Raw genomic sequence first — 15,033 nt, 5'->3', positions numbered from 1 at the left:
TAGAGACTGCTAGAGGTCCGAACAACAGGCCCTCCGATTTGACACACTGAACTCTGTCTGAGAAGTATTTGGTGAACCAGGCGAGGCAGTCATTTGACAACCAAGGCTATTGAGCCTGCCGATAAGAATGAGGTGATTGACAGAGTCAAAAGCCTTGGCCAGATCGATGAAGACGGCTGCACAGTACTGTCTTTTATCGATGGCAGTTATGATATCGTTTAGGACCTTGATTGTGGCTGAGGTGCATCCATGATCAGCTTGGAAACCAGATTGCATAGTGGAGACGGTACGGTGGGATTCGAAATGGTCGGTGATCTGTTTATTAACTTGGCTTTCGAAGATTTTAGAAAGGCAAGGCATAGATGGATATATGTCTATAACAGTTTGGGTCTAAGGTGTCTCCCCCTTTGAAGAGGGGGATGACCGCGGCAGCCTTCCAATCTTTGGGGATCCCAGATGATACGAAAGAGAGGTTGAACAGGCTAGTAATAGGGGTTGCAACAATTTTGGCGGATAATTTTAGAAGATTGTATAGCCCAGCTGATTTGTAGGGATCCAGATTTTGCAGCTATTTCAGAACATCAGCTGTTTGGATTTGGGTCAAGGAGAAGGGGGGGGGGGCAAGTTGCTGCAAGGGGTGCTGGGGTGTTGGTCGGGGTAGGTGGAAAGCATGGCCAGCAGTGGAAAAATGCTTATTGAAATTATCGATTATCGTAGATTTATCGGTGGTGACAGTGTTTGCTATCAGTGCAGTGGGCAGCTGGGAGGAGGTGCTCTTATTCTCCATGGACTTTACAGTATCCCAAAACTGTAAAGCTTTCCTAACTGACTGAGTATATTGGTTCCTGACTTCCATGAAGAGTTGCATATCGCGGGGGCTATTCGATGCTAATGCAGAACCCCACAGGATGTTTTTGTGCTGGTCAAGGGCAGTCAAGTCTGAGGTGAACCAAGGGCTATACAGTGCCTTGCGAAAGTATTCGGCCCCCTTGAACTTTGCGACCTTTTGCCACATTTCAGGCTTCAAACATAAAGATATAAAACTGTATTTTTTTGTGAAGAATCAACAACAAGTGGGACACAATCATGAAGTGGAACGGCATTTATTGGATATTTTATTGGATACCTACAACTACGAAACTTTATTAGGGTGACTCTCAAGGGACAATGGAACCTACCTAAGATGTCACCTATTGAACAACTCTGCCACGCAGACCGAACCACTGTTCAAGACCATTTCCCGTGTTTACGATGCTCTTATGTCAGGACTAACACTGCCTGAGCTAGATAAACCCCGACTTAGATGGGAAAAAGATCTGGGTATTAATCTTGATGAGGGTCTATGGAGTGACCTATGCAGGGAGGGTGTTACATTTTTTTTATTTTTTTATTTCACCTTTATTTAACCAGGTAGGCTAGTTGAGAACAAGTTCTCATTTGCAACTGCGACCTGGCCAAGATAAAGCATAGCAGTATGAGCAGACAACACAGAGTTACACATGGAGTAAACAATTAACAAGTCAATAACACTGTAGAAAACAAAGGGGGAGTCTATATACAATGTGTGCAAAAGGCATGAGGTAGGCGAATAATTACAATTTTGCAGATTAACACTGGAGTGATAAATGATCAGATGGTCATGTACAGGTAGAGATATTGGTGTGCAAAAGAGCAGAAAAGTAAATAAATAAAAACAGTATGGGGATGAGGTAGGTGAAAATGGGTGGGCTATTTACCAATACACTATGTACAGCTGCAGCGATCGGTTAGCTGCTCAGATAGCTGATGTTTGAAGTTGGTGAGGGAGATAAAAGTCTCCAACTTCAGCGATTTTTGCAATTCGTTCCAGTCACAGGCAGCAGAGTACTGGAACGAAAGGCGGCCAAATGAGGTGTTGGCTTTAGGGATGATCAGTGAGATACACCTGCTGGAGCGCGTGCTACGGATGGGTGTTGCCATCGTGACCAGTGAGCTGAGATAAGGCGGAGCTTTACCTAGCATGGACTTGTAGATGACCTGGAGCCAGTGGGTCTGGCGACGAATATGTAGCGAGGGCCAGCCGACTAGAGCATACAAGTCGCAGTGGTGGGTGGTATAAGGTGCTTTAGTGACAAAACGGATGGCACTGTGATAGACTGCATCCAGTTTGCTGAGTAGAGTGTTGGAAGCCATTTTGTAGATGACATCGCCGAAGTCGAGGATCGGTAGGATAGTCAGTTTTACTAGGGTAAGCTTGGCGGCGTGAGTGAAGGAGGCTTTGTTGCGGAATAGAAAGCCGACTCTTGATTTGATTTTCGATTGGAGATGTTTGATATGAGTCTGGAAGGAGAGTTTGCAGTCTAGCCAGACACCTAGGTACTTATAGATGTCCACATATTCTAGGTCGGAACCATCCAGGGTGGTGATGCTAGGCGGGCATGCGGGTGCAGGCAGCGATCGGTTGAAAAGCATGCATTTGGTTTTACTAGCGTTTAAGAGCAGTCGGAGGCCACGGAAGGAGTGTTGTATGGCATTGAAGCTTGTTTGGAGGTTAGATAGCACAGTGTCCAATGACGGGCCGAAAGTATATAGAATGGTGTCGTCTGCGTAGAGGTGGATCAGGGAATCGCCCGCAGCAAGAGCAACATCATTGATGTATACAGAGAAAAGAGTCGGCCCGAGAATTGAACCCTGTGGCACCCCCATAGAGACTGCCAGAGGACTGGACAGCATGCCCTCCGATTTGACACACTGAACTCTGTCTGCAAAGTAATTGGTGAACCAGGCAAGGCAGTCATCCGAAAAACCGAGGCTACTGAGTCTGCCGATAAGAATATGGTGATTGACAGAGTCGAAAGCCTTGGCAAGGTCGATGAAGACGGCTGCACAGTACTGTCTTTTATCGATGGCGGTTATGATATCGTTTAGTACCTTGAGTGTGGCTGAGGTGCACCCGTGACCGGCTCGGAAACCAGATTGCACAACGGAGAAGGTACAGTGGGATTCGAGATGGTCAGTGACCTGTTTGTTGACTTGGATTTCGAAGACCTTAGATAGGCAGGGCAGGATGGATATAGGTCTGTAACAGTTTGGGTCCAGGGTGTCTCCCCCTTTGAAGAGGGGGATGACTGCGGCAGCTTTCCAATCCTTGGGGATCTCAGACGATATGAAAGAGAGGTTGAACAGGCTGGTAATAAGGGTTGCGACAATGGTGGCGGATAGTTTCAGAAATAGAGGGTCCAGATTGTCAAGCCCAGCTGATTTGTACGGGTCCAGGTTTTGCAGCTCTTTCAGAACATCTGCTATCTGGATTTGGGTAAAGGAGAACCTGGAGAGGCTTGGGCGAGGAGCAGCGGGGGGGGCGGGGCTGTTGGCCGAGGTTGAAGTAGCCAGGCGGAAGGCATGGCCAGCCGTTGAGAAATGCTTATTGAAGTTTTCGATAATCATGGATTTATCGGTGGTGACCGTGTTACCTAGCCTCAGTGCAGTGGGCAGCTGGGAGGAGGTGCTCTTGTTCTCCATTGAATTCACAGTGTCCCAAAACTTTTTGGAGTTGGAGCTACAGGATGCAAACTTCTGCCTGAAGAAGCTGGCCTTAGCTTTCCTGACTGACTGCGTGTATTGGTTCCGGACTTCCCTGAACAGTTGCATATCACGGGGACTATTCGATGCTATTGCAGTCCGCCACAGGATGTTTTTGTGCTGGTCGAGGGCAGTCAGGTCTGGGGTGAACCAAGGGCTGTATCTGTTCTTAGTTCTGCATTTTTTGAACGGAGCATGCTTATCTAAAATGGTGAGGAAGTTACTTTTAAAGAATGACCAGGCATCCTCAACTGACGGGATGAGGTCAATGTCCTTCCAGGATACCCGGGCCAGGTCGATTAGAAAGGCCTGCTCACAGAAGTGTTTTAGGGAGCGTTTGACAGTGATGAGGGGTGGTCGTTTGACTGCGGCTCCGTAGCGGATACAGGCAATGAGGCAGTGATCGCTGAGATCCTGGTTGAAGACAGCGGAGGTGTATTTGGAGGGCCAGTTGGTCAGGATGACGTCTATGAGGGTGCCCTTGTTTACAGAGTTAGGGTTGTACCTGGTGGGTTCCTTGATGATTTGTGTGAGATTGAGGGCATCTAGCTTAGATTGTAGGACTGCCGGGGTGTTAAGCATATCCCAGTTTAGGTCACCTAACAGAACAAACTCTGAAGCTAGATGGGGGGCGATCAATTCACAAATGGTGTCCAGGGCACAGCTGGGAGCTGAGGGAGGTCGGTAGCAGGCGGCAACAGTGAGAGACTTATTTCTGGAGAGAGTAATTTGGGTATGGACCTGGAAAGTATGACATTACTTTGCAGGCTATCTCTGCAGTAGACTGCAACTCCTCCCCCTTTGGCAGTTCTATCTTGACGGAAGATGTTATAGTTGGGTATGGAAATCTCTGAATTTTTGGTGGCCTTCCTGAGCCAGGATTCAGACACAGCAAGGACATCAGGGTTAGCAGAGTGTGCTAGAGCAGTGAGTAAAACAAACTTAGGGAGGAGGCTTCTGATGTTGACATGCATGAAACCAAGGCTTTTTCGATCACAGAAGTCAACAAATGAGGGTGCCTGGGGACATGCAGGGCCTGGGTTTACCTCCACATCACCCGCGGAACAGAGAAGGAGTAGTATGAGAGTGCGGCTAAAGGCTATCAAAACTGGTCGCCTAGAGCGTTGGGGACAGAGAATAAGAGGAGCAGGTTTCTGGGCATGGTAGAATATATTCAGGGCATAATGCGCAGACAGGGGTATGGTGGGGTGCGGGTACAGCGGAGGTAAGCCCAGGCACTGGGTGATGATGAGAGAGGTTGTATCTCTGGACATGCTGGTTGTAATGGGTGAGGTCACCGCATGTGTGGGAGGTGGGACAAAGGAGTTATCAGGGGTATGAAGAGTGGAGCTAGGGGCTCCATTGTGAACTAAAACAATGATAACTAACCTGAACAACAGTATACAAGGCATATTGACACTTGAGAGAGACATACAGCGAGGCATACAGTAATCACAGGTGTTGAGTTGGGAAAGCTAGCTAAAACAGTGGGTGAGACAACAGCTAATCAGCTAGCACAACAACAGCAGGTAAAATGGCGTTGACTAGGCAACGGGGCCAACAGATAAAACAAACAAGCAGAATGGAGTACCGTGATTAATGGACAGTCCAGCGTGCATCAGCTATATAGCCAAGAGACCAACATCCACATTGAACTCCAGTTACAGACTGATCCAGTTTAATTTCCTCCATCAGCTCTATATCACCCCATCTAGACTGCACGTTCAACCATGATATCTCCTCCCTATGTTTTAGATGTGGCTCAGATGAAGGAACATTCCTCCATTCCATTTGGCAGTGTTCAAAACTACACGGTTTCTGGCAGGGGGTATGCGATTCCATATCCTCAATTCACAGGGTTGCATTCCCTTTAGACCCGGAGGTCTGTCTACTGGGTAACTTTACTAACTCCAATCTTAGGAAAAGCCATACTATAAAGCTAACAACGGACCTCTGAGACTATCACAGTGCAGGTGCATTTATACGGAGACTTGATTACACACAGGTGGATTGTATTTATCATCATTAGTCATTTAGGTCAACATTGGATCATTCAGAGATCCTCACTGAACTTCTGGAGAGAGTTTGCTGCACTGAAAGTAAAGGGGCTGAATAATTTTGCACGCCCAATTTTTCAGTTTTTGATTTGTTAAAAAAGTTTGAAATATCCAATAAATGTCGTTCCACTTCATGATTGTGTCCCACTTGTTGTTGATTCTTCACAAAATAATACAGTTTTATATCTTTATGTTTGAAGCCTGAAATGTGGCAAAAGGTCGCAAAGTTCAAGGGGGCCGAATACTTTCGCAAGGCACTGTATATGTTCTTAGTTCTAAATTTTTTGAATGAGGAATGCTTATTTAAGATGGTGAGGAAAGCACTTTTGAGGAGCAACCAGGCATCCTCTTCTGATGGGATGAGGTCAATATCCTTCCAAGATACCCGGGCCAGGTTGGTTAGAAAGACCTGCTCGCTGAAGTGTATAAGGGAGTGTTTGACAGTGATGAGGGGTGATCGTTTGACCGCGGGACCCATTACGCACACAGGCAATGGGGCAGTGATCGCTGAGATCCTGGAGACAGCAGAGGTGTATTTAGAGGGCAGGTTGGTCAGGATGATATCTAAGAGGGTGCCCATGGTTACAGATTTTGGGTTGAACCTGGTATGTTCCTTGATCATTTGTGTGAGATGAGGGCATCTAGCTTAGATTGTAGGACGGCCGGGGTGTTAAGCAAGACCCAGTTTAGGTCACCTAACAGTATGAACTATGAAGATAGATGGGGGGTGATCAATTCACATATGGTGTCCAGGGCACAGCTGGGGGCTGAAGGGGGTCTATAACAAGCGGCAATGGTGAGAGACTTGTTTCTGGAAAGGTGTTTTTTTAAAAGAAGAAGCTAGAATTGCTTGGGCACAGACCTGGATAGTATGACAGAACTATGCAGGCTATCTCTGCAGTAGATTGCAACTCCACCCCCTTTGGAAGGTCTATCTTGTCTGAAAATGTTATAGTTATGGATGAAAATGTCAGGATTTTTGGTGGCCTTCCTAAGCCAGGATTCAGACACAGCTAGGACATCAGGGTTGGCGGAGTGTGCTAAAGCAGTGAATAAAACAAATTTAGGGAGGAGTCTTCTAATGTTAACATGCATGAAACCAATGCCTTTACGGTTACAGAAGTCAACAAATGAGAGCGTCTGGAGAATGGGAGTGATGCTGGGGGCTGGAAGGCCTGGGTTAACCTCTACATCACCAGAAGAACAGAACATGAGTAGGATAAGAGTATGGCTAAAGGCTAAAAGAACTGGTCGTCTAGTGCGTTCGGAACAGAGAGTAAAGGGGGCAGGTTTCTGGGCACGGTAGGATAGATTCAAGGCATAATGTACCGACAAGGGTATGGTAGGATGTGAGTACATTGGAGGTAAGCCTAGGCATTGAGTGACGATAAGAGAGGTTTTGTCTCTAGAAGCACCATTTAAGCCAGGTGCAGTCACCGCATGTGTGGGGGGTGGGGGGTGGTATAACAGGGCTAGCTAAGGAATATTGAGCAGGGCTGGAGGCTCTATAGTGAAATAAGACAAAAATGACTAATCAAAACAGCTGGAGGCAGGGAGATTCAGACAGCTAGCAGGCCGGGGCTAGCAGCAGGCTAGCAGATGGGCCTCATTTGGATGTCGCAACGGCGGAGCCTGTTGAAACCCCCTCGGATGGTTACGTCGGCAGACCAGTCATTATGGATCGACGGGGCTCCGTGTCGGCAGAAAAGGGTCCAGGCCAATTGGCAAAAGATGTAATTGAAGCCCAGGAATTGCTTGATAGATCAATCCCGGCTAGCCGGGAGATGGGCCTAGATTCGAGGCTAGCTCCAGGCTAACTGGTGCTTGCTTCGGGACAGAGACATTAGGAGGCGGGTTGCAGGAGAGTATGTTCAGTCCGTAGATGGAAAAATTTGATGAAAAATATATATTAAATATATATAAAGAAAGAAACAATATATACAAGGGACAGGACAAGACATACCCCAATAGACTTGCAGCTGTAATTTCTGAAAAAGGTGGCTCTACAAAGTATTGACTTTGGGGGGGTGAATAGTTATGCACTCTCAAGTTCTTCGTTTTTTTGTCTTATTACTTGTTTGTTTCACAATAAAACATATTTTGCATCTTCAAAGTGGTAGGCATGTTGTGTAAATCAAATGATACCAGCCCCCCAAAAAATCTATTTTAATTCCAGGTTGTAAGGCAACAAAATAGGTTGAATGCCAAGAAGGGTGAATACTCCTCGCAAGCCACCGTATACAGTAACGGTCTGTAACAAGTTTTACCATAATAAACAGAGACTTTACTCAATCCTTGTGCGAACATCACATGGAAACCATAAAGTTCTGAATGTCACTTCCATAGAGATATCCCCAAAAAATTTGACTATGGTCACACCTCCAATACCAACAAATTATATCATACTAGTCTATTCATGTGGGGGGGAATTCCGACCCGGGTTAAGTGTGCATAAATGGAACATAATTCACCTTTTATGCACTTTTATCTCTATGCATATTCTGACCTTGAGTTTAAGCATGAGAAAAGCATGCTATCACCATCATATATCATTCATTTGGGGTGGAGATCAAAGAAATGTGTGGCGGAGGGCGGAGGTGTCTACAGATACGCCATAATCTGACCTTGACTTAAGTCCCTCATAATACCTACACCTTTACACAATGAATAAGGTCGAGCAACCTGTCAGTTCCAAGTGGAACAACATCTACTTCATTTTTTTATTTAGAAAGAACACCATTCTCCATGAACTGTAATTTACAAATTGATAACAGCTCTTGAGAGCTAGGTAAATGAGTAAGCCGTTTGGATAATGGGATTGTAAATATAAATGACAATTGTTTTAGATCTATTTTAGGCCTATCTTATGATAGCTGGAAACAAATGTGAAACCAGTCATATAGCAGCCAACTGAAGCATATCAACATATTACCTTTTGCACAGTGAATTTTATGAAATGCTGGCCTTATAACTTGCAAAGATTAAATTTGGAGACACAAGCTATAGGCTTCTGTAGCCATGCGCAAATGACCGTATAGCGCCAAACCTACCGAGTTTATTTATAATTTCTAGAATGTTTAAATTATATGCCCAGACTTTTTACTGTATGCTTTACAATTTGTATAGTGTTAAATATGAACCACTATCGGTAGCCACCGTCAGTTCTACCCACATACATTTATAACTGTCACTTTAGTGTTAGTTTCCTTACATTTGGCATCATTCCATTACATCGTTAGTTTACCTTTCTTTCCTCTGTTACGTTTGTGTAGTAGTTCCTGAGGATCGCTAGCAACAGTGGATCACATTAGACTAACATATTACAAATTGTGCAATAATTTGGGACATGTAGCCTATTTGAATCATTATAAAACGCAGACCATACATAGCAGTTCAAACCTGGAGCCTGGGGTACTCAATTCACGACGACTGGACCATTATCATCACAGTTCCGTGATCAGGGAGGATTATTAGGGTAGATTTATAGGACTACTGTTCAAGCTCTCTTGTACACTTTTATCACCGTCCAATATTTCATGGATTTAACTGTTTAAAATATGGTAACTTTCAGGATGAAACACCGTTTTTTGATTCACCAATTTATTTTGTGCATAAAGGCTGTCCAAACCTGTTTTTTATCATTATTCATAAATACTTTCCTAACCCTAAATAATATAGATCAGAGTATTTTTAAATCTACCAGTTGGTGCTAAAAATGAGATGAATATGAGTGTATTTAGGGATTCGTGGCTTTTCCTAATATGATCCCTAACATTATGAACTGTTCTCTCCATATATTCTAGTGAGTCTTTCGAGAAAAAAAGTTATAATTAAAAGCTACACCAAATTTAAAGAGACGGCTTTAGATACATGTACTGATAACCCTATGGAATGAAAACTCCATGAGAACATCTGTTGTCCGGTAAGCGGGAAAGAGTTTTCAGCAGTTAAATTACATTTATACAGCATGTGCAAGAGAACCACACCTGCAAAGCCCTTTACACACCTACACAAGGGTAAGTCTGAATACCAACTACTAAGAAGTATGAAGGAAAGGCACATGAAAGGCATACATTTCATAAGTCTGAATCGGGCCCAATGTCAACAAACAGATTTGTTTTGGTTCGATTAGGGGGAAAAGATTTAGAAATTTAACCAGAGTGTCACAGTGTAATAAGTCAAACAAAAACAGCATCCGTCAAAAGCATTGCACTCTGACTGAGTTAACATGGCTCAAGGTGTGAAACAATTCAAATGTTGCACTGAGGGAGAACAGTGAAATAAAGGTTTGTTTGGATTTGTGCCTCCCTCTGCCTCGGCTGCCATCTTAGAGTGGTCCCAGACTGTGATGAGCACTGAGGCAGGCAGCGCTAACACAGGCACCTCCCACTGACCTGAAGCCAGCAGCGTAGTTAGGAGGTGGAATATCTGAGTTAATTATCCACTCTCTTCTTTCTCTCTCTCTCTCCCTTTAGGTTCAACCACTAGCCTCGCTGTTCCCTGTCATGGCAGATTACCATCAGCCATCTCATGGTATCTGCCAAATGGGCATGGTAATAATCCAAGAGAATCACTCTAAAGGCTGCTAAATCCACTACTCTGTCCCTTGGGCCGAAATGTTTCTCTGTCGACTGTGAGAGAGGTTTCCTGTGTCGAATCTATACTGAACAAAAATATAAACACAACATGTAAAGTGTTGGTCCCATGAGCTAAAATAAAAGATCACAGAAATGTTCCATACACACACAAAGCCTATTTCTCTCAAATTTTGACTTACTCCCTCACTAACTTTAAGCACCAGCTGTCCGAGCAGCTCACAGATCACTGCACCTGTACATAGCCCATCTGTAAATATCCCATCCAACTACCTCATCCCCATACTGTTATTTATTTTGCTCCTTTGCACCCCAGTATCTCTACTTGCACATTCATCTTCCATCTTCTGCACATCTATCACTCCAGTGTTTAATTGCTATATTGTAATTATTTCGCCACTATGGCCTATTTATTACCTACCGCCCTTATCCTACCTCATTTGCACACACTGTTTATAGACCTTTTCATTTGTATTATTGACTGTATGTTTGTTTATTCCATGTGTAACTCTGTGTTGTTGTTTGTGTCGCTTTGCTTTATCTTGGCCAGGTCGCAGTTGTAAATGAGAACTTGTTCTCAGCTAGCCTACCTGGTTAAATAAAGGTGAAATAAAAAATGTATTTAAAAAAGTGTGCAATTGGCATGCTGACTGCAGGAATGTCCAACAGAGCTGTTTCCAGGTAATTGAATGTTAATTTCTCTACCATAAGCCGCATTCAACATTGTTTTAGAGAATTTGTCAGTCCATCAAACCGGCCTCACAATAGCAGACCACGTGTAACCACCCCAGCCCAAGACCTGCGGGATCGTCTGAGGGGGAAGGGGGTGCTGAGGAGTATTTCTGTCTGTAATAAATCCCTTTTGTGGAGAAAAACTACTTTTGAATGGCTGAGGCTGGCTCCCCAGTGGGTGGGCCTATGCCCTCCCAGGCCCACCCATGGCTGCACCCCCTGCCCAGTCATGTGAAATCAATAGATTAGGGCCTCATTTATTTATTTAAATTGACTGATTTCTTTCTATGAACTGTAACTCAGTAAAATCTTTGATATTGTTCAGTGTAAAACTGCTGGCCTCAGCACAGTCGGATGTAAATGAATGCCCAGGCGTTGTAGAGGCAACTGTTTAGTAAAAACTGATAGTTCATGATTACTTTCGCAAGGCATTGTATGTACACGTATATACTGTACTCTATATAATCTACTGCATCCTTATGTAATACATGTATCACTAGCCACTTTAACTATGCCACTTTGTTTACATACTCATCTCATATGTATATACTGTACTCGATTTCATCTACTGTATCTTGCCTATGCTGCTCTGTACCATCACTCATTCATATATCTTTTTATGTACATATTCTTTATCCCCTTACACTGTGTATAAGACAGTAGTTTTGGAATTGTTAGTTAGATTACTTGTTGGTTATTACTGCATTGTCAGAACTAGAAGCACAAGCATTTCGCTACACTCGCATTAACATCAGCTAACCATGTGTATGTGACAAATAACATTTGATTTGATTTGGTTTTATTATGTTTCTTTGCCCAGACTAAAATTCTGAAAAACTGAAATGGCAAGGGGCAGTGGTTGTCCTCTGATGACTACCCTCCAAGCCTGCACGTTTCCCCAGCTGCATCTTCCCATTAGATCTCCCTGAATGGCTGAAGAGCCCAGATACTGTCATGTCAAACATGACCATACTGGCAATTCCAATTGAAAACCTTATGAGTCATTTTTTTTTGTCAACAATGCCCCACTTGATAGCAACAAGTACATTTGATTGAATATCCATAATATGACAGATGAAAAAACTTTCTGGAATTGTGCTAGAAATTAGGTTACATTACGAACCTACTGCCAGTGGTGTAAAGTACTTAAGTAAAACATATTTGGAACTACTACTTGGGAGGGTATCTGTACTTTACTATTTATATTTTTGACAACTTTTACTTTTACTTCACTACATTCCTAATGCCAATGGTGTAATTTTTACTCCATACATTTTCCCTGACACCCAAAAGTACTCGTTACATTTTGAATGCTTAGCAGGTCATAAAATTATCTGGCTGACTGACTAATCACATGCTTCATTTGTAAATGATGTCTGAGTGTTGGAGCATGCCTAGAAACTAAAAACTAGAAAATGGTGCCATCTGGTTTGCTTAATATAAGGAATTTGAAATGATTTATACTTTTACTTTTTACTTAAGTATATTACGTTTGAAACTTAAGTATATTTAAAACCAAATACTTTTAGACGTTTACTCAAGTAGGATTTTACTGGGTTACTTTCACTTTTACCCGAGTCATTTTCTATTACGGTATCTTTACTTTTACTCGTGTATGATGATTGGGTACTTTTTCCCGCACTGCCTATTGCAACCTCTACAGATATTGATCACAGATTTGGCTGTATGAATTAAACATTTGGGAAGTGAGTGGGCTACTTCAATTGCCAACAAGGAGAAGATGCACAAAACTGAAAAGAACCTGGTACAAGGAAAAAGGAGCTCGCTAGCTAGCTTGCTCATGAACTTACCTTTTCTTCGTTTTTGATGATGCAGAGGACCTGTGCCTGGAGGGATAGTTGACCCTTTCCATCATAAATTTCTTTCCCCAATAGTCTGCTTATCACAGGTGGCGATGATAATTTTGAGAAGTAATTTGCCTAGAACATTTCATAAAACGTTTAATAATCACAGCAGAAAGAAACAACAACCTGGATATTGGGACCACACCAGCCGGTGCACTGCAGTGCCACAGCCCAGCAGGATTACTGATTCAATTAGGCCTAAACAAGGGCATGATTTGCTCATCAGTGCTCAGTAACACTAGTGCTCGACTTGAGCCAAAACTAGCTAACGTTAGATAGCTGTTTTTTGTTTACATGGTAAGCTAAGACTAAATAACGTTCCCCTTGAGTCAGCTACAGAAGCTAATTTAGCCAACTAAACTCAACTCCACGATTTACGATGGAGTTGTGCAGCCACTACCAGGGAGGACTGGAGCTTAGACATTACATACAATTTATTTTTTCAGCACCCAAACACTTGCCCGTATTTACACATGACTTCTGGCTCCAGTAAGTTAGCTGATTAACTTAACATTGGCTTAGCAAACTAGCTAGATAGAAAGCATGATAATATGATGGTCAGCAGTTCAGGAATCAATGCATCATTGTCAATCATACCAGGTAACCATAAATATCCTCGGGCTTATCAAAGAACATGTCGTTCAGGACACCCTCCATCTTCTGTGGGACGCCGTTTGCCCTATAATATTCTGCAGCTTTCATTTTTAAATCATAAAACTCCTGCTCTTCTTTGGAGACACGACTGTTACAATTCATAAAGCCTTTATAAGACATAGCTATAACGTTCTGTCGGAGTGTTGTAGAGAAAATAAGGCTTGTATTCGCAGTCGCCACATCCAGAGAACCGAGCTACCGACAGTACTGCAGCTAGTGCTACTGTTCACTTACATAGCTACTACACCAAGCAAACTGTCAACAGAGCCGGGTCTTTGTGTACAATACTGGTCGCTTAGCAACTTAAATGTGACATAACTTCCTACATTGAATTATATCGTTTACATGTTTCATCAGAGAGAAAATAACGTAACACGATCGTTAGGAAACATATCTGGTTACATTTTCATCTATAACCTGAACTATGGATATGTGGAGAGAAATCGCTGGTGGGCATTTAAGCCCGGAACAGCGCCTGACAGGCAGACTTGTATTCCAGGCTGCGTGCTGCCCCAAGACCAGCGGAGGAATAACGAGTCAAGGAACAATGCTCTATCAAGCCACATTCAAACAGCCAGAATCCTGAAGCCTAGAGGGGGAAAAATAGTTAGCTAACATCTTTCTAAATTGAGGCAACTTTATACTGATATGTCACAGATATTATATCAGACTGATTTGTTGTAGATTAACCATATTTGTGTGCTTTTCGTGTGCTTTGCTAGTCTTGTGAGCCAGGGTTTCCCAAAATTTGTCCTGCCTCCTCAGGTTTTTGCCTTAGCAGTGCTAAGTTAGCACTACACAGTTGATTCAAATAACCAAAGCTTGATGATGAGTTGGTTCTTTGAATCATCTGTCTACTGCTAGGGACAATAACAAAATATGCACCCACGGGGGCCCTAGGACCCAGTTTTTGGAACTAGCTAGGTAGTCTTGTGAGCTATCTAGGTAGTCTTGCTAGCTAGTTAGCTAACTAGTTATCTATGCTGGTTGTTAGCTTGCATAACTGATCTGTATAATTATAACAGACACTTTGTGTTTTGTGGTTAATATTTACATATACAGCGCTCCATTCCTGACAGGCTGATCAGATTAGCTTTTAGCCTCAGAGCTTGATCAGATTGTAGGCTGTTTCATGAGCAAAGCTCCTTGCAGGCATATAAGCAGTCAACGTGCCTTATAGGCTAATGCATATGATCCAGTGGGTGAGCGCTATTCCTGGCAGGCTGATCAGATTCAATAGCAGCCTCAGAGGCTGATAAATCAAGATGCTGCAGGCTGTTTCATGAGCAAAACTAATTGCAGGTATATTAGCAGTCAAAGTGCCTTTTAGGCCTACTGAAATTAATGATACTTTTAAGAAATACTACGAAGACCTCTACACTTCCCAATCAAGCGATGATCAATCAGAGATCGACTCCTTTCTCTCCACTCTCAACCTCCCATGCCTGTCAGAGGAAGACAGAGAGCGCCTGAGTGAACAGTTCTCAGTTCCTGAATTGTTGGAGGCCATTAAATCCTTACCTTCTAATAAATCTCCCGGGGAGGATGGCTTCACTCCAGAGTTCTATA

The 15,033-nt window shown here is 43.3% G+C and overlaps 1 protein-coding gene across 2 annotated transcripts in view; it reads right to left on the bottom strand.

Annotated features, from left to right (window-relative positions):
* The window catches only part of eno4 (enolase 4), a 50,984-nt gene extending 36,618 nt beyond the window's left edge, over positions 1-14,366 (bottom strand). The window contains exons 1-2 of one of the 2 annotated variants that reach the window (XM_021580441.2): positions 13,408-14,366; positions 12,757-12,792 (exon numbers count right to left, since the gene is read on the bottom strand). In XM_021580441.2, the coding sequence (XP_021436116.1) occupies positions 12,757-12,792; positions 13,408-13,584 (213 nt within the window). In that variant the 5' untranslated portion in view covers positions 13,585-14,366. Of the gene's footprint in view, positions 1-12,756; positions 12,886-13,407 lie in introns of both variants that reach the window. The other variant, XM_021580440.2, reaches the window with a different exon arrangement.
* Between the last annotated feature and the right edge of the window lie 667 nt (positions 14,367-15,033).

The sequence above is a fragment of the Oncorhynchus mykiss genome, chromosome 23, assembly GCF_013265735.2.
Source record: "Oncorhynchus mykiss isolate Arlee chromosome 23, USDA_OmykA_1.1, whole genome shotgun sequence".
Classification (NCBI taxonomy): Eukaryota; Metazoa; Chordata; class Actinopteri; order Salmoniformes; family Salmonidae; genus Oncorhynchus; species Oncorhynchus mykiss.
This window is presented reverse-complemented; position numbering and strand designations above follow the sequence as displayed.